Source organism: Corvus kubaryi, unplaced genomic scaffold (assembly GCF_017639235.1).
Source record: "Corvus kubaryi isolate FWS band 111438036 unplaced genomic scaffold, C.kubaryi_AGA036_p1.0 37120, whole genome shotgun sequence".
NCBI lineage: Eukaryota > Metazoa > Chordata > Aves > Passeriformes > Corvidae > Corvus > Corvus kubaryi.
This window is the reverse complement of record NW_024581030.1, coordinates 702,230-729,028: the sequence shown is the minus strand read 5'-3', so window position 1 is coordinate 729,028 and position 26,799 is coordinate 702,230. Positions and strand designations below refer to the sequence as shown.

Here is a 26,799-nt window from a genome sequence, read left to right as displayed (position 1 = left end):
GACTGTAAATCCTGGTATATTTATTTACATTAAATGTGTTTTAAACACAGGCCACTCTCAGTATAGAATGAGACCAAACCCCATCTCCAGGCTCCTTAGAAACTACTCCAAGCATTTCAAATAAACCAACAACACTACAGAAATATTTATTTACTTCTGGCATTTTAAAGGAAGCCAAAGCCCTGGGCTGAGGGAGCAGCAAAGCAGGACTGGGTTCACCAAAACTGCTTTTGACACCAGGGGTTCCTCACCAGGTGCAAACAGCAAATTTTCTCTATTTTTTGTATCATTCTGTTCAGTCCCTTAAGTGAGCTGTTTACACAGATCTGAGGAGTCTGTTGGGAGCTGGGAAGGCCAGAAAAAACTTCCCTCTTCCATTTGGAAACTGAAAACAAGGAATGCAGGGATGAGCTCTGCTAGTCTTAAAATCTTGGCAAACGTGGAAACCAGGAACAGCCAGTTCTTTTCTCTCTGTGTGAATGCTCCTTTTTTTAATTAACCAATTTTATAAGTAAAATATGCCTGAATTACTTATATATATATGTGGCAGAACTAATTTGGGGTAGTTTTATTGAACTAGTAAAAATCAATTTTAAAATGCTGGTTTTGTGCAGTTTAAACTGAATCCCAGTTCTCCACCAAGGTAAACAAGAACCATCCTGTTACTTCTGAAAAGCCCTTTTTGCTTGGAATTTTACCCTTCTCTGGCTGTTTTTGTGGGGCAGAGCAGTTGCAGGAGCTGCTTGGAGCCCAAAATGTCATGAACCATCAGGGCACAGAAGCCTTGGGCTCTCTGAGAGGGGACAGTTTAGCCACAATGCCCTTGTCACCCTTGTCCAGCCAAGCCCCCAACCCCACTGTGCCCCCCCAGCCCTGGTTTGGGTGCCCAGCTGGCCCCGAGCCCACCACCCTCAGCTGCTGCTGCCACACCAAGATAATTTAATTACAAACCCAGTCTCCAGATGTTTTTGAGCTTCTCCTTCGAGACCAGATGTAGCTGAGAGTGGAGCTGCTGGCCCTGGGCCTCATTCTCCTGCTTTGGATCCTGGTGATTGTCTCATCCCAAGCTGATGTTTTGGGACTGTGGAGGTCCCCCTCAGGAGCCTCATGTCTGCTCTTGGTTTTCCATCCCTGCCCGCCCTCAGGGGGAAGTTTGAAGGGGTGAAGTTTGGTTTCTAGCTGAGCTGGACCCTCTAAAAGCTGCTCGTCATTCCCAAGAAATCAGCACCAGGGTTATGGGACACCCCTGGAAGGGGCACGGCAGGATGGAGCAGGATGAGGATTTACCCATTACCTTTATTAGGGCTTCGAAAGCAGTTGGAGGTTTGTGTCCCACAATTTCCAACTTTCCCCGATGTTCTGAGGCCACAGTGTCCCTCACCATGGGGCGACCTTGTGACAGGGGCCAGCTCTTGCCTGGGGAGCAGCAAGCCTTTGGGCGAGACCTTTCTCCCCAGCTTTTCCGTAGTCTTTGGAGAAAAAGAGGTGCTTTTGGAGGATCCTCCACCTCCACCTCTGCCAGCTGGGCCTGTGGACACATCCGTGGCTTTGACAGCTGAAGAGTGGCCCCAAATCCGCTTCTCACAACACCCACACGGTGCTGCTGGCAGCGTCCTTGCAGTGCCTGGTCCTGTCCTTCCCGGGGTGGTGGGCTTGGAGGAGACCCCTCATTCCCAGTCCTTCCATGGCATTGACCAGGCTGGAGCTCAGTGCTGGGCGTGGGGCTGCCCAGGCTGTGGGACCAGCTCGCTACTGGGGGGATCACAGGTGGCTCCTAATTGCTACAGAGGTTTAGGGGTTGGTCAGCGGGGCAGGGACAGCGACAGCTGGGGCGGGGCAGCCTCGGGTACACAGCCCGGACACGTGAGCGCCCCAGGGCAGCAGGGTCCCAGCCCTGAGCTGGGCTGTGCAGGTGTTGGCAGCCTGGGACAGCAGCCCGGGATCCAGGCAGAGCCGTGCTCCGGGGGATCCGTCCCCACGGGGGCTGGCAGGGTGCTGGCAGGGCCTGGCAGAGGGCGCAGGACCCCTCACTCTTCACCTGGGTGCTCCCCCACTGTCCACTTGGCCTTCACGTCCCGGAAAGGAGTGATGTCCTCGTAGGTGGCCATCTGCTCCACCTCCAGCCCCTGCAGCAACCACAAGGAGGGTGAGACACGGGAGGAGGCTCCAGCCACAGCACATCCCTTGGGACACCCAGCTGGGGACCCTCCCAGGCTGTTTCCCCTGAGGCTGGAGCAGCTTCTGACAGGGAGAGGGGATGGAGAGCTTGGATGTTGGATGTGCACGGGGTGCTCCTTGGGGCAGCTCGTCACAGCTGATGGGTAACTCGGGAGGAGTTACCCATGAGTGCCCAGATCCTCCTCCCAAGGAGGGGGCCCCAGCAGACACCCAGCAAGGGCACCACCCCTGTGTCAAGGCTTGCGGTGACGTTAGGGAGGTCCTGCTGTCATTAATTACCTCATAGGTGTGGTCCTCCTCCGGGCTTTTCTTCTCTTCACCCTACAGAGAGGACAGTCACAGGTTGGTTGTCAGCGCCCACCAGGATCCCCTGTTCCCAGCCTTGGTCCTCCAGGCCAGGTCCCACCGCTTCCACAGGCAAATCCATGGAGTCCCACACAGCGTCTGAGATGGTTTTTTCCCCACTTCAGACATGCACGTTCCCACCCACAACCCCAACCCCATCCCATGCCCAGGACTGGCGTGCCTGGGATGCACTGTGGGACACTGCTGTGAGCGCATCTGGGGACATCCCCTCTCTTGCAGGCACTGCCACTGACCTTATCTAGGAAGATGAGGATGGGGATGCTGATGAAGATGATGAGCAGGATGGACTGGATGATGATGATGGCATCTTTCAGCGTGTTCCTGTTCTGGACCTGCTTGATGCTGCTGGTACCTGGCAGCGACAGCACAGGGAGAGCCCAGGTGTCACCTCTGTGCCAGGCTGCAGGGAGAGGGACGAGCTCGCCACGGCCAGAGTGTGTCACCAAGGGGCGATCTGGGGACCAGGGTGACCTGTCCTCTGCACTGGGAGAGACCAGAGCCCTGCAGCTGCCCCCAGGATTGGCATCAGGGATCAGCTCTGGGGTGGGACACCTTGGACAGCACCCAGCAGTCACCAGGAGCAGGACAAACCAGATTTGTTGGAAGAACATGTCCCTGGGGGGTGTTTTTTGCAGGATGGACATGCCAGGGCAGACCCAGGGAGGTTCTCCTGCTCCTTGGGGCCAGCAGTGAGGAACAGAACCTCTGTAGTGCCATGGAGCACCCACAGCTGGGTCTGAGAGGGTCCCACCAGCACAGGGAGGGGAGGGGGTGTGGGAGCACCATATGGGGTTCATATGGAGGGGAAAATGGGAGAGGAGGAGAAAAAGCATCTCCTGGCGCGCAGGAGGACGGGGAGCTGCCGCTCACCCATGACCCGCAGCTCTGTCCCACATGAGTGCAGCTCCTCCTTCTTCTCCAGGTCCTTCCTGTCACACACGTAGATCCCGTTGTCCTCGTAGGTGGCCCTGAAGAGGGTGAGGTTGATGGAGCTGTTTGTCCTCTCAATGCTGTAGCTGGGCGTGCTCTGATCCAGCACAGAGAAGTCATTCCTGTCCTCTGCTGTCTTGTACCACTTCATGGTCTGGGGCTCCTGGGAGTAGCAGATGAAGTGGACGGGCATGTTCTTCCTGATGGCCACGTACCGCGGGTTCTGGTGCACCGGGGGACACCTGTCACCTGCAGGGGACAGGGCTGTCACTGCGGCCACCCCCATGAGAGCCCCCCCAGCACCTCCCAAACAAAGAGCTTCCCATTTCCATGCTGCTTTTGAGCATCCAGCTTGGTTTTGGTGAATTATCCTCATCCCAGGCTCCCCAGGGAATGGTCCCGGCCCCGAGGCTGCCAGAGCTGCAGGAGCGCTGGGACAGCGCTGCCAGGGATGCCCAGGGTGGGGTTGTTGGGGTGTCTGGGCAGGGCCAGGCTGGGACTGGCTGATCCCGGGGGTCCCTTCCAATCAGGATATTCCAGGATTCTATAAAATCTGAGGCTTTTGGTGGAAGTCTGCTTTTAATGGAAACTCCAATTTTCCGTGGGAGTAGCTTCGCTCCAGTACTTCTGTCCTGCTTCCACCCCTCTCTGGGCACATTTAGTTAATCCCAGCTCCAAAATTACAGATGGTGGAATTCCAGCTGGTTTCTCTCTTGCTTCCACTTTTTTTTTTTTTTTTTGCCTTTTGCTCTATTTTGTATTTTTTTGGCCATGTTTTAGTCCCAGGGTGGTGACTTTGAGAGCCTGTTTGGGTTGCAGAGGTCACCCCTAGAGCACTGTGGGTGGCACAAGGACAATGGCACAAGTGCTGTGGCACAAGCCCAGTGCTGGTCCCAGCTTGGGACCCATGCAGAGGGAAAACCTGTTGGTGCTCAGGAAAGACACAGAGCCAGCCTTGCAGAGGGAGAGGAAGGTGCAGGGTTGGGGATGTCACAGCCTGGGAATGGCCTCTGTGTGGGGCAGGGCCTGTGGGTGGTGGGACAGCGGCTCTGAGGGGACAGGAGGGACCCTGGGGGACACAGGCAGGGGAAGAGCCCAGCAGATCTGAGGGTACCTGTGTTGTTCCTGGTGTTGTCCTTCTCTGCTGAGGTCCCACCTGCAAGACAGGAGAAGGGCCCTGAGATCGTGGCCAGGAGCCCATGAGGGTGTCCCCAGGGGGATGGACATGCCCTGGGCCCTTCGTGCCCACTCCACCTGGGACGGAGCTCTGAGGAGCAGCAACGCAGCCCTGCTCAGAGGGCCTGGGGCAGTGCAGATTTGGGTACAAACCCTTCTGTTTCCATCCTGTCTCCTGAAAGTTTTCCAGGTTGTTTCCTGGTTGATACCCCAGGGAAACCTGCTCTCTATAATGTCCCTGAGGCTGCCGCCTCTCGGGAAGGCTCCAGATACTCCCAGCTCTGCATTTCCACACTCTGAACCAACCAGAAACCCTTCCCTGCTGGCATTTCCTGGGCTCGGAGCCCTGCAATGGCCAGGGGCTCACAGATCCTGGGGCCACGCAGCCCCCTGGGACAAGGGCTGTGTGTTGGTGCTGTGGGACATGCACTGCAGGAAGCGGGGTGAGGTGGGGACCCCCCCAGCACCCACGGGTGCCCTGCCTGCAGCTCCAGTGCCCCTGGGCCTGGTTCCTCTTGCTGCAGCTGGGCAGGAAGCCCCAGCCCTGTTTACTGCCCCGCTTGAGCGCCCAGCTCCCTCCTCTCGATGGAGATTCACCAAACCTCCCCTGCAAACCTCCCCCTCCCCAGGAGGAGAAGAAGGAACAGAAAAAGAAGAAGAAGAAGAAGAAGAAGAAGAAGAAGAAAGGTTCAATTCCCCAGCCTGTGGTTGTGCCACCCTCCTGCAGATCCCTGGGACTTCCTGGCTTGGACAGGGGCTCCTCTCATTTCCCCAGAGCCACTTCCAGGTCCCTGCTGCCCTGTTCACCTTCGGCACTGACAACTCTGCAGGCAAATCCTCCCCTCCAGCCCCGTTCCATTTTTTTCCAGGATGGGAGATGCCCTTTGTCCTGGCTGTGCATGGGGTGTGTGTCCCTGTCACCCGCAGTGCCACCAGCCAGGTTCTCTTGGTGTTTCTAAAGGAGGACCAGGCTGGTCCCTCACACCCCTCCAAGTCAGGAGTTCCACTGCAGCCACAGGTGGGCTGAACTTTCCCCGTCCTCCCCTGAAGTCGTCATGAGAGCCAAGTTCAAACCCTGCAGCCTCTAATCCATGCTGGACTTGTGTGGCCACTACAGAAACCCTTTAAATGCCCTTTGTCCCGTGGGCACACGTTTCCCTCCGAGAGCGGGATCTTCTGCAGGTTCTCGTGGCTGTCCCTGCACCAGGCAAGAGGAGCTGGAAGGGGATGGGAGCCACGTCCTGGGTTTTGCTGCTGCTTCTCCAAGGGGAACAGCGCAGGGATGTTCACACAGACCCCACAAATCACCCTAAAAGCCTTTTTCCTCCCATTTCTCCTCCGCTTGTGGGCACTGAACCCCACAGAGCAGAGATGTGGCTTGGCCATGGCCTCAGCGATGTGCCAGCCCCATCCCCAGGCCTCTGAGAGCAATAAATGGTTAAAAAAACCTCAACAACCCTTCTTTCCTGCCACCTGCAGCCCCAGCCACGCCGGCGCTGCAGCCGCTCGGCCAAAGCCACCTGCCTGCCCCAGAACGCACCCCGAGGGAAGCAAAACCCAGACCCAGGGCAGGCACTGGGCTCCGAGCCCTGCGTGCCCTGCTGGGCTCCCCGGGAGCCTCCCAGCACAGAGCAGGGCTGGGAGAGACCAGCACAAAGCTTAAAATTAATGGCCCGAGAGGCAGAGCTGGGGCAAGCCCCCGAGCAGGGGACACAGCCCGGGGCATTGTCCTGGCTCTGTGCAAACCCCGTTTGGTGCCTACCTGTGAGCAGAGCCAGCAGCCCGAGGGTCACCGGGAGCAGCCAGAGCCTCGTGCCCACATCAGCCATATTTCAGTGCCCGGGGCAGGGAAACATCCACACTTTGCTTCTGCAGAAACAGCGGCTGCTCCCACTGCCCTGGCCCAGTGCCTAAAAATGGCAGAGCTGCTGCTCTGTGCACGGCCCCTTTCCTGCTCATGTAAATCCTCCCCGCCGGGGACTTTCCCTCGGGGCTGGTTTTGAATGCGGTGCAGACGCTGGGGCGGCCGTGCCTGAGGGCTGGGCACCATCCAGCCCCGGGTCCCCGGGCACTGGCCATCCTCCTGTCCCTGGGCACCATCCAGCCCCGGGTCCCCGGGCACTGTCCATGCTCACATCCCTGGGCACTGTCCAGCCTGTGTCCCTGGGCTTCATCCATCCCCATGTCCCCGGGCACTGTCCATGCTCACATCCCTGGGCACCATCCACCCTCGTGTCCCCAGGCTGTGCTCCCTGTCGTGCCAACATTCCCTGGAGGTGGCCAGGACGGGTGTGGATCTGCAGCGGAGCTGGGGGTGAGCCCATCTGCAGAGCAGGGGATGCCAAAGCTGGGCTGAGCATGGGATGTGCCCAGGATTGGTGCTGCCTGGCCACATCCCTGTGGGGACAGGATGGGGGTGACACCCCCAGGGTGTCCCCCCAGCTCCACAGGTCCCCCCCAGGGTGTTTGGCCTGAAGGGGATGGGCAGGGATTGATGCTGGCCCCGTAGCCAAGGGTTGCAGCAGGGATGGGATAAGAATAGGGGATGTTTGTGGGGTTGCTTGTTATGGGGTGCAGCGGGATGGGTCCCCCAGCTCCCATCCCTGCAGCCCAGGGACTCCAGAAATCTAAAATCACAGAAGTGTGAACCAATCACAAAATCATTATGGTTTGAAAAGGCCTTTAGGATCGCCAGCCCAGCAGCACCACCATGATCACCACTAACCCAGGGCCTCAAGTGCCTCATCCACACGTGTTCTGAGCGCTTCCAGGGAGAAGACGAGAGGGGGAAATGGCCAAAATAAGGAGCCCCTTGAGTGCCAGCCATGCCCACCCGTGTTCCACGCCCCATTTGCCACTTCCAAGAGCCTTCTCCATGAAACCTGTGAGCCAGCCAGGCCCCAGGGAAGCACAAGGAGCCCCCCAAGGTGAGCTCTGGTGCAGAAACAGAAACAGTTTCCCCCAGGCCCTGCCCCCCTGGCTGGGCTCGTTACCAGCTGGGGGTGAGCACTGAACTGTAACTCCAGTGAAAAACACCTTTGGGTACTTCTGCCAGTCGTGTTGGTCCCCAGAGCCCAGTGCCACTGCCCGGGGCCTCCCCAAACCTTCATCTTCTGCAAGCTGGGTGGGTTTTTGCCAGTTCTGAGCATGTGATGGGTGCCGGGAACCAGCCCCAGCCTGACTTTGCATGCAAAGGGACAGGAAGCCAGACAAATAAAGTTTTCCAGAGAAAAAACGGCTCCATCAGGGAAAGATGATGGGAGAGGTGCCTTCTCCTGGTGCTGTACAGGATCCCTGCTGCCACCACCCCTGGGTCTGGCTGGAGGAGCAGAGCCTGGCCCTGGTATCCCAGCAGGGCAAAGGGAAGGGATGCCCACGTGCTTGGCAGGCTTTGCAGGGGTTTTTATCAGGCTCTGTGGCTGCAGATGGGAGCTGGGATGCTGGAGGTGCCCTGTGGGGTAAAACCAGGAGTGGGGTACAGACTGAAGAGGGTTTGCAGTGACAGTGGCCAAATCACCCCCTGAACTGCCCGTGGGCTCCTTGGCACCCTTGAAAGGCTCAGAGGGGCTCGGTGTCCCCTAAGGCCTCTGTGCTTACAGCACCCATGATGTGGGGTGTAGGGGGACCCACGGGGAGTGTCCCATGTCCCCACGCCTCGTCCCCTGGGCCACTGTGGCTCCACAGCTCCCAGAGCAGAGTCACAGCCGGCAGCAGCGCCTTCCCCACTGTCCCCAGTCCATCCCTATGCATTGGGGTTTGGGTTTCACCCACAGGTGGGTGGGCTCTGCCCCTGCAGCCCCTGCGTGGCACAGGCTGCTCTGCACCTGGATTACGCCAGCCCTGGGACGAGCTGTTCCAGCAGCAACGAAAACAGTGGCGAGGCTGAGCCGTGGCCCCTGGGGACGTCAGTGGGGCCCAGGGGCGGCTCCTCGCTGACGCAGAACCTGCTTCACCCACCCTGTCCTCTCCCAGTGATGTTCACCTGCACCCACGTGGCTGTTGGGGTGGGGTTGGAGCCTGGTGTGGGGTAGCTTGGGGGGATTGAACCTCCTCCAAACCCTCCTCTGTCCTTGGGGGAGCCCACAGCAGCATCTCCTGTGGCTCCTGGAGTCTACGAGCACCGAGGGCTCCAGGGGATGGGAACATGAGCAGAGCAGAAGCTCTGGGAGCTGGGTTGGAGGTCCCAAGGGACAGCCCTGGGGGCCTCCTGTGCAGGATGAGATCCCCAGGCCCTGCTAAGGTTGACAGGTCCAAGGCCAAGCACAGGGAGCAAAGGGAAGGGGTGTTCACCCCTCCCAGTGCAGGGAAAACATTTCCCCCCCCAGCACACCCAGTATCGTAATAACAGATCATTTACAGTTGTTTATTGTAAGAAATGTACAAAGAAAAACAGCTTTAGCTCACACAAACCCTGCTCTGGGGCATTTCCCCATCCCCGACGACACAAACGTAGAAGCAGCATCAATTGTGAACCACGATCCGGGCAGGGACTGCTGTGCCAGGGATGCTTCCCATGGAAACACCAGCGACAGCAGCTCCAGCTCCTGCTCCAGGGAGCACCGACATGGAAATGAGAGCACAAGGGCACGGGACGAGCTGAGCATCCCCAGCTCTGCCACCTGGCTGGCGGCTCATGGCTCCGAGCCAAGCTCAGCACCTCTCCTGGCCAGCCTGGCCACGGGGCATCCGTGACAGCAGCGCCCAAAGCAGCCCGGGAAGAGAAGAGAATCATCAGAGTACAAAAAGACGGAGCCTTTGGCTTCAGGAACAGCCCTTGTTTGAACTGGAAGAGGTTTTGGTTCGTTTGTTTTGATCTCAAGAGTGGGGGAGTTTCCCTTTTGAAGGCAGAAAGTGGTCAGAGGTGAACTTGGGGCCTTTTGCATGTTTTTCACAGAATCACAGAATGGGTTGGGTTGGAAGGACCTTAAAGCTCATCCATTCCACCCCCTGCCAAGGGCAGAGACATCTTCCACTGTCCCAGGCTGCTCCAAGCCCCGTCCAGCCTGGCCTTGGACACTGCCAGGGATCCAGGGGCAGCCATGGCTGTGCCAGGACCCTTTTCCTTGATTTACTTTCCTTTCGCTCACCTGTGTGAAGAACAGCAAGTCCCTTTTCCCCCTGGGAAAATGCTCCTCTGCCTGGAGGTTTCCTGGTGAGGACCTTCCTGGCCCGTCCTGAACGTGCCACAGGGGCCTCTCCACAGCCCCAGCCTAGGGAAAGATGCTCTGCCTGAGGATTTTGGGATTCACACCCCAATGGGGTCGTTTATTACATGGAGCCACCTGGGGCTTGGGTGGGATTTAGGGGACCCCTAAAGCAGCTCGTGGAAAAGATCGTTCAAACATCTGCTCCGATCCTTTGGGGTCCATCTCATTAATTAATACTAATGAAGAGGACATTGGGAACGCCAACCAAGAGCGCTCCAGTGGGACCATTCCTCTTGCAACAGGGCTAGAAAAAAAAAACCCTTGAGTTTTGTCCCTGGGACTGGGGATTCTTGGAGGACGTTTTCCAAACCCTACCTTTGCTTTCCTGCCACAAACCCTGGATGGAAACGGGAAAACAGAGTAAAACCTGACTATAAATAGTGTTTACATTCGTCCTGCAGAGACCTGAATGATTTCTGGTTTCAATGCATATTCAGAGACCTTGAAAACCTGATATTTAACCCTGAGAACAAACCTGCAGATGCTTTGCTTTGGCTTTGCAAACCAATTTTTAAGACAGAATTGCACTTTCTCTTGTACGTAACAAAAAATAATCATCAAGCTTATTCAGAGGTTCAAAAGAAAGGTGCTACTTTAAGACTTTGAAGATTTTTGTTCACAAAACCTTGTGTTTTCTGTAATTATTCTTAATATTATTTCACTTGGCTCATGTCTCACTGGTTGCTTGGCTGCACTGTGGAAGAATAAAATACAGGAAAATCTCTTAACTGTGAAATAACATTAATAAATAATTACTTTAAGTGAAAGGACAACCATACTCTTCTGTTCGTGTCTGAAAAACATCGTTACCGTGATGAGATCATTTCAAAACTAACTTGTTTCTCTTTCACTGACAGCAGATTTCACATTTGAGTTCTCATAAGAAAAAGAATTAAACTCTTTGCAAGTGCAGTGGGCTTGTAAAACCCAGGATCAGGAGGAGATCCTGCTCTGAAAGTCAAGGTGGTTGCTTGAAATATCTGAAATTAGCTCAATATCTAAGATCTAAAGATCTGTGCATGGAAGAGCTTTGAACAGGAGACACAGATGAAGCCTCTTTGGGCTGGGCCAGAGGTGGAATCTCCTTGTGCTACACCAGCGACTCTTTCACCACGCGTTCCTTATCCCAAGCTCGTGCTTCCTCAGGAGCATCCTGGCGCGTCTCTGAGCTGGGAATGGGCTCGAGGCCCAAGGCAGGGGCTGTCTCCACGTCTGTCCCAGTGTTCCCATAGATCTCCTGCATTTTGGTGGCGATCAGCCCTTCCTTCTCAGGCGCATCCTCGCCCAGGGGGTCCTGGCTGTGCCTGTACATGTAGGACGCCTGCTTCACCGAGCGCCTCAGGAGGTACCTCCGGAAAGCCCTCTGGATCTTGGTAGCACAGACCTCCTCGTGTTTCCTCTTCAGGGTGGTGGTGATGGGTTCATAGGAAACCTTTGAGGGGTTGGCAGCCATGAACTTCTCCTCCATGGTGGCCTTCAGGGCATCCATCTCTCCCGAGTCTCCCAGCACTTCCTTAGTCAGGGCAAAGAGGATGTCTAGGCAGTGGATTTTGTCCCCAGCAACCATTGGTAGATCCATGGTGACGAGTTTGATCTTGTTGGGCTTGGGAATTCTGAGTGGCTCCTGCAAGGTGTCCACAAAGTCAGACAAGGTGCTGTAGGCGATGAACTGGGTGGCGTCTGGGTCAAACTTCTCCCAAGTTTCATAAAACATTTCAAAATCGTCTTCGCAGAGGGGCTCGCTGCTCTCCTCCGTGGCCACGTTGAAGTTCTCCAGGATGATGGCGATGTACATGTTCACCACGATGAGGAAGGAGATGATGATGTAGCTGCAGAAGAAGAAGATGCCGATGGAGGGGTTCCCGCAGTCTCCTTTCACAGAACTCCCGGGGTTCTCCAGCTCAGGGTCGCAGTCCGGGGGGCCGCTGTTGAGGATGGGGTTGAGGAGCCCATCCCACCCCGCTGACGTGGTGATCTGGAAGAGGCAGATCATGCTGTTCCCGAAGGTTTCGAAGTTGAAGATGTCATCGATCCCCGACTCCTTCTTGACGTAGGCAAAGTTGGACATCCCGAAGATGGAGTAGATGAACATGACGAGGAAGAGCAGGAGGCCGATGTTGAACAGGGCGGGCAGGGACATCATCAGGGCAAAGAGGAGCGTCCGGATGCCTTTGGCTCCTCGGATCAGCCGCAGCACGCGGCCGATCCTCGCCAGCCGGATGACCCTGAAGAGGGTGGGGGACACAAAGTACTTCTCGATGATGTCCGAGAGGACAATACCTGTGGAGGGATGAAGGACAGGTGAGTTTGCTGTGCCACCAGTGGGAGGTGAGGGGGAGCTGCTCTGCTCTGTCTGGGCAGACACAGGGAGGTGAGGCCACCTCTGATAGCTCCTCCAGTGACAGGGAAAACATTAAAAAATAACCTCCAAGCACAGGCCCAAGGGTTAAACTCTGGCTGCTCTGTTTCAGAGAAAGAGAACACCAAGGGAAATAACACCAAGAAGGAGCAGAGAGATCCCCAGCCCCTCACCCTGGCCTGGGGTGGCCTCACATCTGTCATGTCTCAGGGTCCTGGGGGCTTGGCCCTGCTCAAAGGGTCGGTGCAAGCAGGGTCCAGTGACAACTTGGTGGCTGTGGATTGGTGAGACCATTGCCACTCTTCATTGTCCAGTGGGATCCCTGAGGGAGTGGTGGGAGCAGCGGGACTCACCCAGGATGGAGAGGATGACCACCACGAAGTCGAAGATGTTCCAACCCACAGTGAAGTAGTAGTAGCGCAGGGCAAACATCTTGAGCACGCACTCCCCGGTGAAGATGACAATGAAGACCAGGTTTATCTTGTAGAGGACAGAGGTTTTGAGCTCGCTCTGGTCATCTGTTTCCACCATCATGGTCACCATGTTCAGGCAAATCAGGATCATGATGGTGATGTCAAACACTTGCTTGGTAACGAAGTCGAACACCTTCCCTTGGAATTTGTTCTGCCATGAGGGACACGAGGGTGACGATGGAGCACCAGAGAAGAGGTGGGAACACATGACAGACACAGCAAAACAAAAACACAACAGAAAGAGAAGAAGGAACCATATTTGCAAGTGTGGGAAACCTCAGGGTTGTGGCCAGCACAGCCCCAAAAGTTACGGGGGGAGGATTCCCAGCACCTCTCAGGATGGAGCACCCCTGGGAATGCCACGGCCAGGAGGAGTGGGCACAGGGTGCAGTCCTTGCTAATTACACCCACAGCTGATAGGGCACAAATTAACACACGGGAAGGACCTCACTTGTGCAGGGATACAAAACCCAAAGCACAGCTGAGAGTGTTTTGGCTGGACCAGGGTCCCTTCTGGGGAGTTGAAAGCTGAGCTTTCCTAGAGCCCAACTCCCTTCCAGAGAGGAGCTGGGGGGAGCCAAACTAGGAAAAAAACCAAATTCCTGAGAAAGAAACCCCATCACTGCCCTTGCCAGCAGACCCAGGGCTAAAGAGCAGACCCAAGGGAGGTGGCTCTTGTGAAGCCCCAGCTCTTGGCTGGTTCCTGTCTGAAGAGTCACAACGGGGCAAATGGTCTTCCCTGGACCCTTCTTGTTCCCTTTGGGACAGCTGGTGGCTTGCAGTGTTCCCCGCGTGCTCCGCTCCAGGAGGATGAACCCAACGTACCGATGGCCTGGGGATGGGCTTCTGGGGTTTCTTGGATCCCAGCTTCTTCATGGCATTGTAGTATTTCTTCTGCTCTTCCGTCATGAAGATGTCTTTGCCTCCAAAGTACAAAGGGAATCACTGCTGTTAGTCTTGGGAATTCTCCTCTTCCCACCAAGCGTCTCTGAGCACGTCCCTTCGCACCAAGTATCTCCAGCCCCTCAGAGACCCTGCTGGGAGCAAGGTGTCCTGTCTGTGTCCTGCAGACCTCGCTCAGCACCACCAGTGTGCTCAGCTCTGCCCACCCTCCACCTGCTCCCTGCCCTGGGGTGTCAGTCCTGAGCTGCTGGCTTGGAAGCAGAAGTTGAGTCTCAACTTAGTCCACAGAAAAATGATCCCGGGGTGGGAAAAGAAAATAAAAGTGATGGCCCAGGCAAGAGAAAACACAGCCTCCCTTTGCTTCCTCCCTGTGCACCCATAAATTAAGTCCTCTGTAACTGCTATGACCAGGACACAAAGCCCCACATGCCGTTTGTCCAGTGCAGGAAGCCACTAATGGATAAGAATCCTGGGATCCATCCTAATCCAGGGCATGGTGGCCCTGGCCCCATCACCCCACCACTGTGCTGGCCCCCTCCAGCCTAGAGCAGCACCTCAGGGGCCAGGAAATACTCATCTTTTTCTTCTGCTGGTTGAAGTTGTCGATGATGACGCCGATGAAGAGGTTCAGGGTGAAGAAGGCACCGAAGATGATGAAGATGACAAAGTAGATGTACATGTAGAGGTTGATCTCGTACTGCGGCTGCTCTTCAATCTGGCCAGGAGAGACGGGAAAAGTGAGACTGATTCTGTCCCCAGAGGTGGTCCCCAAGCCCCCAGACAAGGGCTTGTGGTGTTTGGAGAGAGCCAGGGGGTGGCTGCTCCAAAACTTTTGGCCGTGTGTTCCCAATGAGAGCAGCCATGGGGAGGGACATCCATGTGACACCGGTTGAGGGCCAAGGACATCCTGACCCCTGATCCCACAGCACGGGCAGGGGAATGGGAAAGGATGTCCTTTGCAGTGATATTAATGAGCAAATGAGTTTCTAATCAGCTGATTATGAATCAACAGCTGAAATATATCTGAGAGGGGAAAGGAAAAGGGTGAGTCCATGGCTGTGTACATGATGTCCAGCACAGCGGGGTGGCACAACCCTGCACAGTGCTCCTCATCATGAGGAGCATCCCTTAATCCTGCTCTCTGTTTGACCAGAGACATCCCAAGGTGACCCCATTGACTTCCCCCATTCTGAGGAAAGCTCTTGGCAGAACAGGGAGGATTTTCTCCCAAACCAGCTTTGCCCCAGGTGGGGCAGAGGCCTGAAGGATTTTCAGAGGGCGATGGAAGGATGCTAAAAAAGGCAATGAAAACAACCCTTCAGGCCTGTGGGTGTGTGGGGTGACCCCCAGTGTGATTGGAGAACAGTAGGAAACCCCTCCTGCTGTGGGGACAGTTTTGGGGATGGATCAAAGTAGGAACAGCCTTTGCACGACACTCTTCAAACACCTGGGCTTTTTTAACAACTCACTGAACCCAGTGGTTGAACCCAGTGGTTGAACGCTGGCTGCTCTCTTCTCATAACCCATTACTGCTCAAGGCAAGCCAGGCACTTTCTCCAGGATGGGATGAGCTTTCCCAGCTGGAGGGGTCAGGGAGGACATCAGGTCACAGCAGAAGGAAGGATGAGCCCTCCAGGTTGGAGCAGTGGGGGCAGAGCAGGGATTTTGGCCCCTGGAATTGAAGCCGAGCAGACTCAGCCCCAGCTCTGGGGCGGGGTGGGAGCCCAGTGTGGGGCCCGGACACAGGTGACAATGACATGGGTGGCACAGGGACACGTGGCTGCCCTTTTTGAGGCCGTGCACCTCAGCAGGGGGACGTGGTGGCTGCCCAAGTGTCTGAGGCCAGGTTGGACAGAGCTTGGAACACCCTGGGAGAGTGGAAGGTGTCACTGCCCACGGCAGGGGATGGCACTGGATGGTTTTTAGGGTCACTTCCAACACAAACCGTCCTGGGATTCCATGAGCTGATACATTTTGGGGGTTTCTCCACCCTGTAGCCCACAGCCTGGCTGAGGTCATGGGTGGGATGCAGGCAGCCGCCAGCACCACAGGGCAGAGCCAGAGGTGATGCTGTAGCCAAGGATCCGTCCCAGCCCCAGTTCTGGGACCCCCGATCCCAGTCTGCCAAGGGGAATCCAACCCCTGGAATCAGCAACGTGTCCCTGCATGTCCCCTCACCTCGCGTGAGTCCACGGCCGCGTACATGATGTCCATCCAGCCTTTGAAGGTTGCCTGTGGGAAGAGGAACAGTCGGACTTGGAGTCTTTTCCAGCATAAAGGATCCTGTGATTCTATGACAGTGGAGAAGAATGGATTTTCTGGGAGGTGTTTGGGGCTGGGAAGAAAGGGAAGGCGATGGGGGTGTGTGGGGTTTAGCTCTGAGCACTCCTGCTTCTCTGTGGGAATGGCAGGAGAGGGACATGGGTTGAACCCACAAGAAAAATGTCCCAGAAATATGGAAATTCACATGTGAATATTCATGGGCCGTTCTGGGGCTGAGGCTACCGGCGACTTCCCAAAACACCACTGCAAACCAAAAGATGAAATTGACTCTTCTCTCCCTTCTCCTCTTGACTTCAAAGTCATTTTCCCAAAGGCAGAGCTGTGCCAGGGCCAGCTGCCTCCTCTCCAGTCCCAAACTGTGCCACCTCCATAGCCCTGACTTCCATATCCTGGCTCTGGTTCTGCTGGATCCCCATCCCAGTGGGGCGGGGGACTACACCAAATATTTTACAGGGTCCTTCACAGCCTTTTGCTGCTGATTTGTTAAACAAAAGGTCTGCACATCTTGTTTCCTGAATCTGATGGAACAACAAGGCTGAAGAGGAAGCTGAATTTAGAAGCAGGGTCATCAGCTGGGGTTATTTTCCGATGCTGCAGCCACCAGTTCCCCTGGATGCGATGGGAGTAACCCCAGCCCGCCCCATAACGGAGCTCACACCTATATTTTTATTAAAGCTGTGGTGAGCAGTTCCCCTTTGCTGCCCGGCCCAGCTGTGGGGAGTTCAGTGGAACCCGGCTGCCCACAGGGGACACGTGCGCCCTTTTTCCAGTCGTCACCCGCCCCACGCAAAGCCCCACAACCTACGGCTGGAGCAGACTGAACTTTCCAAAGGGTGCAGGGGTGACAGAGCCTCTCCTCCTGACTCCTGCACCCCGTGCTGTGCAGAGGCTGCTCTGCCGCGCCAGCCTTGGTGCTGTCTGCACCCATCTGTAGCAGTTCCCTGGTGACACCTTCCCCTCCCATCTTCTACCCTGTCTCTTTTCCTCCTTGGCTAGGAGAAAACCCCTTCCTAAGGGTTTTTTTTTGGTGTTAAAAACCAGCTTTGGAGCTAAGAAGCAGCTAAGAAACCCCATCCCATGTCAGCCCTGATGCTCATCCCACTGCCCTGCTAGGGCTCCACGCGTCTTGGACGGTGACACCGGATGTTGTGACGTACCACCTGCAGCAGGGACAGGTATCCCAAGCCCACGTTGTCGAAGTTGACCTTGACGTTGACCCATCTGACCTCGTTGGTGTGGAGCAGGGCCATGCAGTCGCTCTTGTTGTTGACTACGTCGATGTCGAAGACCACGCCCGTGGTGGTGTTGACACACCTGTAGTACTTCCCCGCGAACAGGTTCACCCCCATGATGCTGAAGATCAGCCAGAAGATGAGGCAGACCAGCAGGACGTTCATGATGGAGGGGATGGCGCCCAGCAGGGCGTTCACCACCACCTGCAAGGGGAGAAAACACCTTGGGGGCCTGGATGGGGCCTTCATGTTCCCATGCCCCAACCTTGCCCTTCCCAGCAGCACCAAGCGGGGTCAGACTGGACCAAAGGGACCTTAGCATTGATCCCACCGATCTGGAGGCCCCTGAAAACCAACTGGGATGTCCCTGGTGTAGGGGACTGCTGAAGGCTCTCATGTCCCTGTCAGGGCCAGCAGCACATGGGGACGCACTTACCCTCATGCCCTCAAACCGGGACAGGGCACGCAGGGGTCGCAGAGCCCTCAGTGTCCGCAGGGATTTGATGGCTCCCAGCTCGGAGTATCCCAGCCAGTTTGCTGTCAGGCTGATGAGGGACACCTGGAAGAAGCAGCCCAAGTGATCAGCAGCACCTGAGGTGGAAACACAACTGCAGCTCCTGCCCTTCCCTCTCTCCTGGGTCCCTCAGGCTGGTGGTCATCCTCTAGCCCCAGGACACAGACATCAAGTCCTTGGGGTCCCTGGTGACCAGACACCTCAAGGGTCACAGAATCCCAGAGTGGTTTGGGTTGGAAGGGTCCTTAAAGACCATTCAGTTCCACCCCCTGCCATGGGCAGGGACACCTTCCACTATCCCAGGCTACTCCAAGCCCCGTCCAGCCTGGCCTGGGACACTTCCAGGGATCCAGGGGCAGGGTGACACCTCTTGAGTGTGAGGGTGGAATTGATGTGGACACAGAAAGGACAGGAAGGACAGATTGCTCTGTCATGGAGCACTTGGGAGCCCTTGTGTCCCTTCACAGCTTTACTTTTCTGGTGGAACAGCAGGGGCTGTTCTTGGCTTGGGTGTAAAACAGAAGAGTTTGAAAGTGGAATGAAGTGGTCCTTCCTGTCGGGACCATTATTTTAAGTAATGTTCTAAGCTCTCATTCCACAGCCACCCCTTTATCCTCCAGAATACAATCTGGGTTCGTTTACAACAGCCCCCAACGCCCCCAAGCCCCTTGGCTTGGCCCTGCTCATCACGTACATCCACAATGAGGAAATCCAGCCAGCACCAGGCATTGGTGAAGTACACCTTGAAGCCGTATGCCACCCACTTGAGCAGCATCTCGATGACGAAGACGTAGGAGAAGACCTTGTCTGCGTATTCCAGGATGGTGCGGATCACCTTGTGCTGCTCGATGTAGATGTCCTCGAAAGCCTGCAAGGGGCATGGAGCTACGTGACAGTCATCCTTCCACGGGACCCCACAGAGCTACGGGACAGTCATCCTTCCACGGGACCTGTGGCATCCCAGGGCACACCCCCGCTGGCATCCCCCTGCTTTCCCCAGGGCTCGGGAAGCTGGGAGCCTAAGGATGGCTGGCATTTATTCATGGACCTGATCAACGTGGGGTCCAACTCCTGTTTGCAAGTCCCTGTTGGCTTTGTGGGGTTGGACCCAAAGCGAAGCTTCACTGAAGCCAAAGTCCAGCTGCAGCCAGTTCCTGGGTGTCTCAACTCAAACCCCAGGATGCCTACCCACACCTTGGGATGCTTTGGGAGGTTTGAAAATGCCCTGAGGAGTTTGGGTGAGTGCTACACCCCTGTGTTGGGTAAGCAGTCAGAGGTAGGGGCGTGGTGACCAGGTGTTGCACAGCTGGCGTAGCTCAGCTTTCAATTCCTGCACCAGCTACAACCTCAGACATCCCCAAACCACCTCAGAGCGAGCTGCAGACATGTAAAGTGCGTCTGAAAACCCTCTCAGTCCCTCTGTTCTCCTTCCCTCTCTCTTCACCTCCGAACCTGAAGAGAAGTTGGTGTTTCCTGGGTTAAATCCGGCCCAAACACTCGGCACCAGCACCAGGCCAACACACAGATGATGAATTAGGCTGATTTAATGGAACACCTGGGTTCTGAGAGGGGGCACCAGGCCCTGATGGAGGTGCTGAGCAGCAAAATAAAAACCATGAACTGCTTGTCAAGCACCTCCCAGCAGCCGGTGCTGGCGGTGGTGAAATGAGGACCCACACGAAGATGAATAAATGGTTCAGGTGGTTCATAGTTGGCATAAGAGCAGGAGTGGGGGCTGTAGGCAGTGGCATCCCCTCAAGCCCATGGACCACATGGTCCAGAGATGCTGGGGAGGGGTGACCAGGGCGTACCACGACTCCTGGAGGATGTTTAGATCCCCTCACAAGGCTGTACCTTGGTCTGACCTGAGCCAGATGGAGTTTGAAGTCAAACATCTGCCCACAGCTGGGTCACTCGGCACAGGAGATGCCCAGGTCCTGGGCTCTGTCACCTCCCTGGGCTCCCCCAGGCTGGGGAGCTGCTGCAGAGCCCTTGGGACAGGGGGAAAGGTGGCACCTACCAGTGCCCCACTGCTGAGGAGGATCATGAAGACGATGAAGGTCTCGAACCAGTCGTGCTCCACGATGCGGAAGCAGGTCTTCCTGAGGTTCCACCAAATCTTCCCCTTCTCACTGGTGATGTCCACGTAGAGGCAGGGAAACCTCTTCACACAGCCTGGGGACACAGGGCCTGGGGGTCACTCCTAGCCAGGGTGGTCCCACTATTCCTTTCCAGTTTTATTGGCATTTTAAACCATCCCTGGCGGAGGTTGGACCAGGATCCTGCTGGGCTTAGGTGGGTGCATGAGGGGAGCTCCACGGGGACATCTCTGTGGTGGTACAGGAGGATTTGGAGTTCTGGCTGAGCTCGGGGAGCCTGGGGGTCCTTGTGCTGCAAGAATGGGCTGGCAGTGGCCCCTCCACGCCCTTTTCCCCTCTCCACACCCATCTCCCCCTGCCCACAGGGTCTCCAGCCCTGCTCTGCCCCTCACCTTCGGTGAAACATTCCTCGGGCTCGTTGCTCTCCTCGGCCGCCTCGGCCACCTCCTCCTCCTCGGGCGCGGGGGGTTTGTAATCCACTGTGCTGCACATGGACGAGGCGTTGTCGCTGGACAGGGGGTTCTGCAGAGGGACAGGAATTCAGGCTGGGCTCCGGGGCTTTGGCTGCCTCCAGCCATGCTCCTCCTCCCCCAGAGAGCCCAGGCAGGACCAGGTGGGTGCTGGGACCCCCTTGTTTGGAGGATGCTCCGAGTCCCCCTCCATGGACACACAGCCCAGAAGCTGCTGAGTCATCCAGGGCTGCAAACCCTGGAGGATTGGTGGTATCTGAGCTTTGCTTTTCACCCAGGTTCAGAGGAACAGAAGGTCCCTGATCCCAGCCTTCCTCCCAGCACAGCAGCTCCATCTCGCATCCACCCGTGCCACCACCTCAGGCTGATTTTCTCACCTCCTCCTCCTCCTCTGTGTGTCCCCATCCAGGAATTGCTCTGCCAGCCCCCCTTTGGTGCAGAAACCCAAGCAGCCTCTCCTCTCTCCTCCCTCTGGCTCGGCTCGTGCCAAAGGGCCCTCAGCCCGAGGTTCACCCAAGTTCAAAACCTGCATCCCAAATACCTCTCCAGCTCCATCCTGCTCCACAGCTCCGCTTGGCTGCCTTCCCAGACACCACTCAGCAAGGCCCAGAGGGGCTGATAACAAGAGAAAACCTTGGCAAATCCCCTGGGATTCTTTTTCCTCCTTTTTTTTTTTTTTGCGTTCCGAGAAGCCCTCGTGCAGCACTAGAGGAACCAGCAGATTCCCCAGCCCTGCTTCTCCTACCTGGGAGCAGCAGGAACCAGAGGATCCTGGGTGGGTATTTCCAGCACAGGAAGGTGTTGGCTTACACGGGAAGGAGATAATCCTCCCCCCAGGCTGCTCCTGCTTTTGGTAGTGCACAAAGGAGCTGCTCCAGCCTCCAAAAACCAGGGAAAAGCCCTGGGGGTAAACTGAGGCACCGTCACTGCCAGCTGCTTCAGGGGCCACAGCCGCATCTCCACGAGATGTTGCTTTGGGGACCTTTGGGGACATGCAGGAGAGGACACAGCAGCAGGGGTGGCACCAGCTGTCAGCTGGTGGCTCCCAAGGGCCACGGGGACCACCCTCAGTGAGGCTGGGCGGGAGGGGCAGGAGGGGCAGGGGGATTTGGGAGTCTCAGCACGGAGCCAGGCAAGCTGTGACCCCAGGGAAGGACACACAGGAGCCACCTGCCTCCAGGACAAGCCTTACAAAAGGTCAGGGTGGGGACAAACCAGTGCAACTGCCCTGGAGATGGGGGGGAATGTCCAAAAGGGCCTTGGACGGCTCATGGAATCCAGGAGTTCTGTGGGTGGAGCTCGGGGCAGGTTCTCTTGGGTGGGGACAGGGATAAAACCCATCCCTTGGGGCTCCTGAGCCGTCGCACTCCTGGAACCAGCAGGTTTGGAGGGCAATTTCCATTACACACCCGGTACAGCCTCTCCAGCCCGGCTGGGGCTTTCCCCCAATCCAGCGCTTTCCCATCCTTGGTGCTGGACGCCCTGACTCACCCCAGGACCCCACAATCCACAGCGCTGAGAATCATGGAATTGTTCAGGCTGGAAAAGCCTTCTGAGACCATCGAGTCCAGCACTGCCGAGGCCACCGCTGACCCCTGTCCCCAGGTGCCACATCCACACGGCTCTTAAACCCCTCCAGGGATGGGGACTCCACCCCTGCCCTGGGCAGCTGTGCCAGGGCTGGACACTCCTTTCAGTGAAGAAATTTTCCTTAATCTCCAACCTAAACCTCCCCTGGCCCAGCCTGAGGCCGTTCCCTCTCCTCCTGTCCCTGTTCCCTGCCAGCAGAGCCCGACCCCCCCGGCTGCCCCCTCCTGTCAGGGACTTGTGCAGAGCCACAAGGTCCCCCCTGAGCCTCCTTTGCTCCAGCCTGAGCCCCTCTCCAGCTCCCTCAGCCCCACTGACAACACCCCTGTGCTGCACCACATCCCGGGACACATCACCCTGCCCTGCAGGGTGGGATCCCCAGGGGAAAAGCCCCTGGAAGAGCCCTGGGCCCCGGCACTGATTCTGCGGAGCCGCAGACCGGGCTGGCGCCTCCTCGCTGCTTTGAGCTGCAAAACAGAAATCCACCGCCAGATTGCAAAATTGCAGCTGCGATGATCCTGCCGCTGTCATTTCCCCGAAGAAGAGCTTTTCCTTGGAAAGGAGCTGCTCTGGAAGCGGAGAGGATTTCCCAGCGTTGTCTGAGCAGCCCGTGCGGAGAAGCCCCGGGGTTTGGGATCGTCACGGCGGGAGCGTCCCCGGAGCGGGCGCTGCGCGGGGCTCTGGCTCCATCTGGAGCTGATTCCCGGTGTGTGAACACACCCGGCTGGCACCGACTCCCCCCGGAACAGCGCAGGGCTCCCAACAATTAGCACCTGGCTGCTAATTGTCATTTCATCTTATATATACAGGCTGGGAGAGCGGAGGATGTTCAGCCTGGAGCAGGGAAAGGTCTGGAAGAGCTTCGAGCCCCTTGCAGGGCCTAAAGGGGCTCCAGGAGAGCTGGAGAGGGACTGGGGACAAGGCATGGAGGGACAGGACACAGGGAATGGATCCCAGTGCCAGAGGGCAGGGATGGATGGGGGATTGGGCAGGAATTGTTCCCTGGGAGGGTGGGCAGGCCCTGGCCCAGGGTGCCCAGAGCAGCTGGGGCTGCCCCTGGATCCCTGGCAGTGCCCAGGCCAGGCTGGGAGCAGCCTGGGGCAGTGGGAGCTGTCCCTGCCATGGCAGGGGATTGGAACTGGATGGTCTTTGAGACCAATTTGTCATTCCATGACAAATCGAAGCCCATCGTTTCCCCTGCCTGGGCTGGGCCCCTGTTTTTAATGCACGCCCTTGGCTCCCACCTGAGTCAGCTTTGACTGAATTTAGGCACCAAACCTGACAGCCCCGATGGGCTGAACTGGTCTTTATGGGTTGAGAGGTGCTCTTTGCCCCCTGCATGTGCCGGGGATGGCTCTCAGAGTTTTTCCATGCAGTATTTCGGAGCTGGTGCCATCAGCTAAACCCAGCCCAGAGCTGTGCCAGGACAGGGCCAATGGCTGCACACCAAGGTTTTCCCACCTGCTGGGAAGCACTTCATGGTGGCAGGGAGCTGAGGTCCCTGGGGACCCCATGGAGCTGGCAGGGTGTGGGGTCCCCCCTGCCATTGTGGCCAGGTTGGCATTGGCATCACCTCTGCAGCGCACCCGCTGTGCTGGGCGCTGCTGCCGTGGGACTGGGGTTGTGGCAGGAAAAATTTGGGGGAAAATGCCAACGCTCAGCCCTCCTGGTGGCAACACTGAGGGAGCTGAGAGCAGCAACCCCCCCGGCCCGTACCCTTGAGCAAGGTGCTCCACACGTTTGTCCCCCCTGTGGGGCTTGGCAGTGAATTCGCAGTGACGACGGCCAGCCCCACCTTTCCTCCTGTGCCCCTCCTGCACCCCAAATGCTGAAAACCCCCTCCTTTCCCAGATAACACGAGATAATTGGGGTTGTCTCCTCTGCTTGCCCCACGCTGTTCCAAGCTGGGTCCCTGTCGCTGTGCTGAGCTGTGAGGAGCCCGCAGATGGGAGGGAGGGGAGAGGCTCTTCCAGCTTGGAAAAGGCTCCCTGTGCAGCCCCATCCAGGTGTTCAGCAGCACCAGATGTCCCCTGGAGCTGGCAGGGCTGGTTGGGACAGAGCTTCCCAGAGTTCCCTCAGCTCCTGGGCACACGTTTGCCATCTGGTCATGACAAATCCCTGCTCAGAGCTGTCCTATTGTCCATACAAACCCCCTTCCCAGGCTGATCCTGTCCCCCTCAGCACCTCCAGCTGCCCCCTGCGTCCCCAGGACCTTGGAGTGAGCAGTAATTTCCCACCACACCATCACCCTTCTGTGTCCACTTGGGTCTTCCCAAGTTTCTTGTGCCCCTGCCACCCTCCCAGTGGACCCAAGCAGTCCCCTGGAGACCGGGCTCAGCTGTCTCAGCTTTGGATCCCACGTCCCTCGCTTCGTGTTCACCCCTGCTAAGCTCCTCCATCTGGTTCAGGCCCCCCAGGATGATGCTTTCCGAGGCTTAGCAGTGGATCCGATGATAGTGCCATCAGCAGATTTCCAGGCATCGGATTCCTCTGCAACATCTTTAACCCCAAACTGAGCACTCTGACCCTTGCACCGCCCCTGTGGTGCTGTGGGGCCCTCTGGCACTGGCAATAACCCCACAGTCTGACCCAAAACAGCCGAAGCCCTGCTCGGACCCTCCCCTCCCACTCCAGCTTACACTGGGAAATGCCAGCTTGGAAAGCCCCAAGTTTGGCCCTGTGAGGAAGTGAAAAGTGACCCAAACCAACATCATTCCTTGGACAGCGCAGCAGGAGTGGGGCAGTCCCGGTTTTGGGGTGAAACCCTTCCCTTCCCTCCACCTTCCTTACCTTGGTGGTGTCCTCGGTGTCGGACTGGGTGCTGGTCTCCTCGTAGAGGTCGGACTCCTCAGAGGCGATGGGGACCTGCACCGTCAGGTTGGGGTTGTTGATGAAGTTCATGTGGTCCAGCTCATCCATGAAGATGTGCTCCTTCCCTGTGATACCATCCAGGTACCCCGGCTTGGGCTCCGGGGCCGTGTCCACATGGTTGAGCACGGAGTTGTCCCTTTTACTGGGGTCCTGCTCTTCCTCTGGTGCCACCTTCTTGCCCTTCCAGAGCCGGCGGAGCAGCGCGAGCAGCGTGGCCTTGGCGAAGGCGATGCCGCGGGTGATGCGGCCGATGGCGATCTGCAGGTTGTTCATCTCCCCGTCGTCGTCTGACGCCGCCAGGCTGTCGGCACTGAAGGAGCTCAGCAGCAGAGCCAGGAACAGGTTTAGCACCTGGGGGGACGAAGCGAACGCCAGCCCTGAGGTCCAGCAGGTCCTGAGCCTCAGGATCTCCCTCTGGAGCTGCAGGGATCACTCGTGGCTGTGGAGAAACCCCTTCACTGAGCGTCTCACGGGCTCTGCCCTGCCCTCAGCAGCTCTGGGCACTGCAGAGGTGCCAGTCCCAGTTCTTGGAGGACATGGCCATGCTCCTCCTCAACCCCCCTGGGCTCTGACACCCTCAACCTCACCCTGGGCTCCCACGGTCCTACAGATCCCTCTGCAAGTGATGCCAGTCACGCTTTCAGCTCCTTTCAAGCTCTGCTGTGGATCCACGAGTGTGTCCCTTCCTTTGGCCTCCTGGAGCTCCAGGAATCCCATGGGGGACTCCCCAAGCCTCTGGTGCTGGGTCCAGCACCCCCAGGGCTGCAGCTCAGCTCTTGTGGCTGCCCCTGGATCCCTGGCAGTGTCCCAGGCCAGGCTGGACAGGGCTTGGAGCAAACTGGGATAGTGGAAGGTGTCCCTGCCCATGGCAGGGATCTGGGTGGGCTTTAAGGTCCCTTCCACCCTGAAACGGTCTGGGATTTCATGATTCTGTGATTCTGTCCCTTCTCTCCCCAGGATGAAATCTCCTGCTTGTCCTCTCAGCTGCAGCTCGTCCTCTCCTCTTCCCTGCCTTTGGTAGCTCCGATGCTCAGCAAGCTCCTGAGGGTCTCCAACACCCTGGAGCCACGGAGGAGCCTCAGCCCCCGCTGTGACCTGATCCCTGTCTCCCAGAAATTGCTCTGCTCCATCAGAGTGATATTTCACCTCAGCACGAGCCAGTAAATGCTTTGTGTAACCCCAAGCATGGGCTCTTGTGCTTCCCCTTCTACTTCACCATCCCGAAACGTGACTGGACCCCTCCACAGCCTCGCCAGGCACAGCTGGGGTTGCTGCCTGCCAGAAACCTGGAGCAGCTCGGGAGCCGAGGAGTGGGACAGGCACCCCCGCGGAGCAGAGCAGGGACAGAGCCAGCCCACAGCTGTCGGTGTTTGTGCTGAGTTGCGCGGTGCCAGCAGCGCATCTGAGACGGGAATTAGCTGCTATCCAAGGACACCGCTGTTTTCACATGGCTCATGCCATGTGCCTTAAACCACGTCTTTAAATAAATCCCTGTGGGCCCAGCAGTTGAATGCCCTGGTTAAGCACCAGTTACAGTTCACGGGTGCCGCTGGCTCTGGCTTTGTTGGACAGGACTCTGTTACCTTGTCACCCGACTGACTTCCTCCCTTTTCCCTGAATAACCCCAAAGGAAATGCTCAAAGTGTCATCAACAGCAAAGGATGGGTCACCTTCCTGCGCAGGGGAAGCGCGGAGAAACACACACCTCCCTGCACGGGGACACTCGGGAGCCTCTGGGACGGGCTCCAGGACTCGGAAATACCTGAGGCGCGGCCAGGAGAGCCTGGCAGAGAGGAGGAGGAGGGCAGAGAGGGCTCTGGCTGTGTTTCTGCTCCGTGTTTCTCTGCTGGGCTGTAAATGGAGCCCGTGCAGGAGCTGCAGAGCTGCCCCGAGGACTGGGGTGCAGCTCAGGGATGGGGACACCCACACCTCTGGGACGGGGACACCTGCACCCCTGGTACACCGGCACCCCTGGGATGGGGACACCTGCACCTCTGGGAGGGGACGTTGGCACCTCTGGGAGAGGGACACTGGCACCTCTGGGACACTGGCACCTCTGGGGTGGGGACACCTGCACCTCTGGGACACCGGCACCTCTGGGAGGGGGACACCTGCACCTCTGGGACACTGGCACCTCTGGGAGAGGGACAC

At 57.3% G+C, this 26,799-nt stretch overlaps 2 protein-coding genes across 2 annotated transcripts in view; both read right to left on the bottom strand.

Moving 5' to 3' along the window:
* On the bottom strand, window positions 1-6,589 carry CD79B (CD79b molecule). Its single transcript, XM_042021119.1, has 6 exons — window positions 6,413-6,589; window positions 4,589-4,630; window positions 3,415-3,723; window positions 2,778-2,896; window positions 2,458-2,499; window positions 1-2,126 (listed from the first exon to the last, which is right to left on the bottom strand). The coding sequence occupies exons 1-6, from the start codon at window positions 6,477-6,479 to the stop codon at window positions 2,028-2,030; spliced, it is 678 nt and encodes a 225-aa protein (XP_041877053.1). The 5' UTR covers window positions 6,480-6,589; the 3' UTR covers window positions 1-2,027.
* Window positions 6,590-8,999: 2,410 nt separating this feature from the next.
* Window positions 9,000-26,799, bottom strand: part of SCN4A (sodium voltage-gated channel alpha subunit 4) — a 41,654-nt gene continuing 23,854 nt past the window's right edge. Inside the window, exons 16-26 of the mRNA XM_042021120.1 lie at window positions 24,568-24,999; window positions 20,113-20,242; window positions 19,642-19,796; window positions 18,316-18,489; window positions 17,544-17,666; window positions 17,033-17,311; window positions 15,771-15,824; window positions 14,170-14,307; window positions 13,515-13,619; window positions 12,570-12,840; window positions 9,000-12,137 (exon numbers count right to left, since the gene is read on the bottom strand). Coding sequence (XP_041877054.1) covers window positions 10,948-12,137; window positions 12,570-12,840; window positions 13,515-13,619; window positions 14,170-14,307; window positions 15,771-15,824; window positions 17,033-17,311; window positions 17,544-17,666; window positions 18,316-18,489; window positions 19,642-19,796; window positions 20,113-20,242; window positions 24,568-24,999 — 3,051 coding nt within the window. The 3' untranslated portion in view covers window positions 9,000-10,947. The remainder of the gene's footprint in view (window positions 12,138-12,569; window positions 12,841-13,514; window positions 13,620-14,169; window positions 14,308-15,770; window positions 15,825-17,032; window positions 17,312-17,543; window positions 17,667-18,315; window positions 18,490-19,641; window positions 19,797-20,112; window positions 20,243-24,567; window positions 25,000-26,799) is intronic.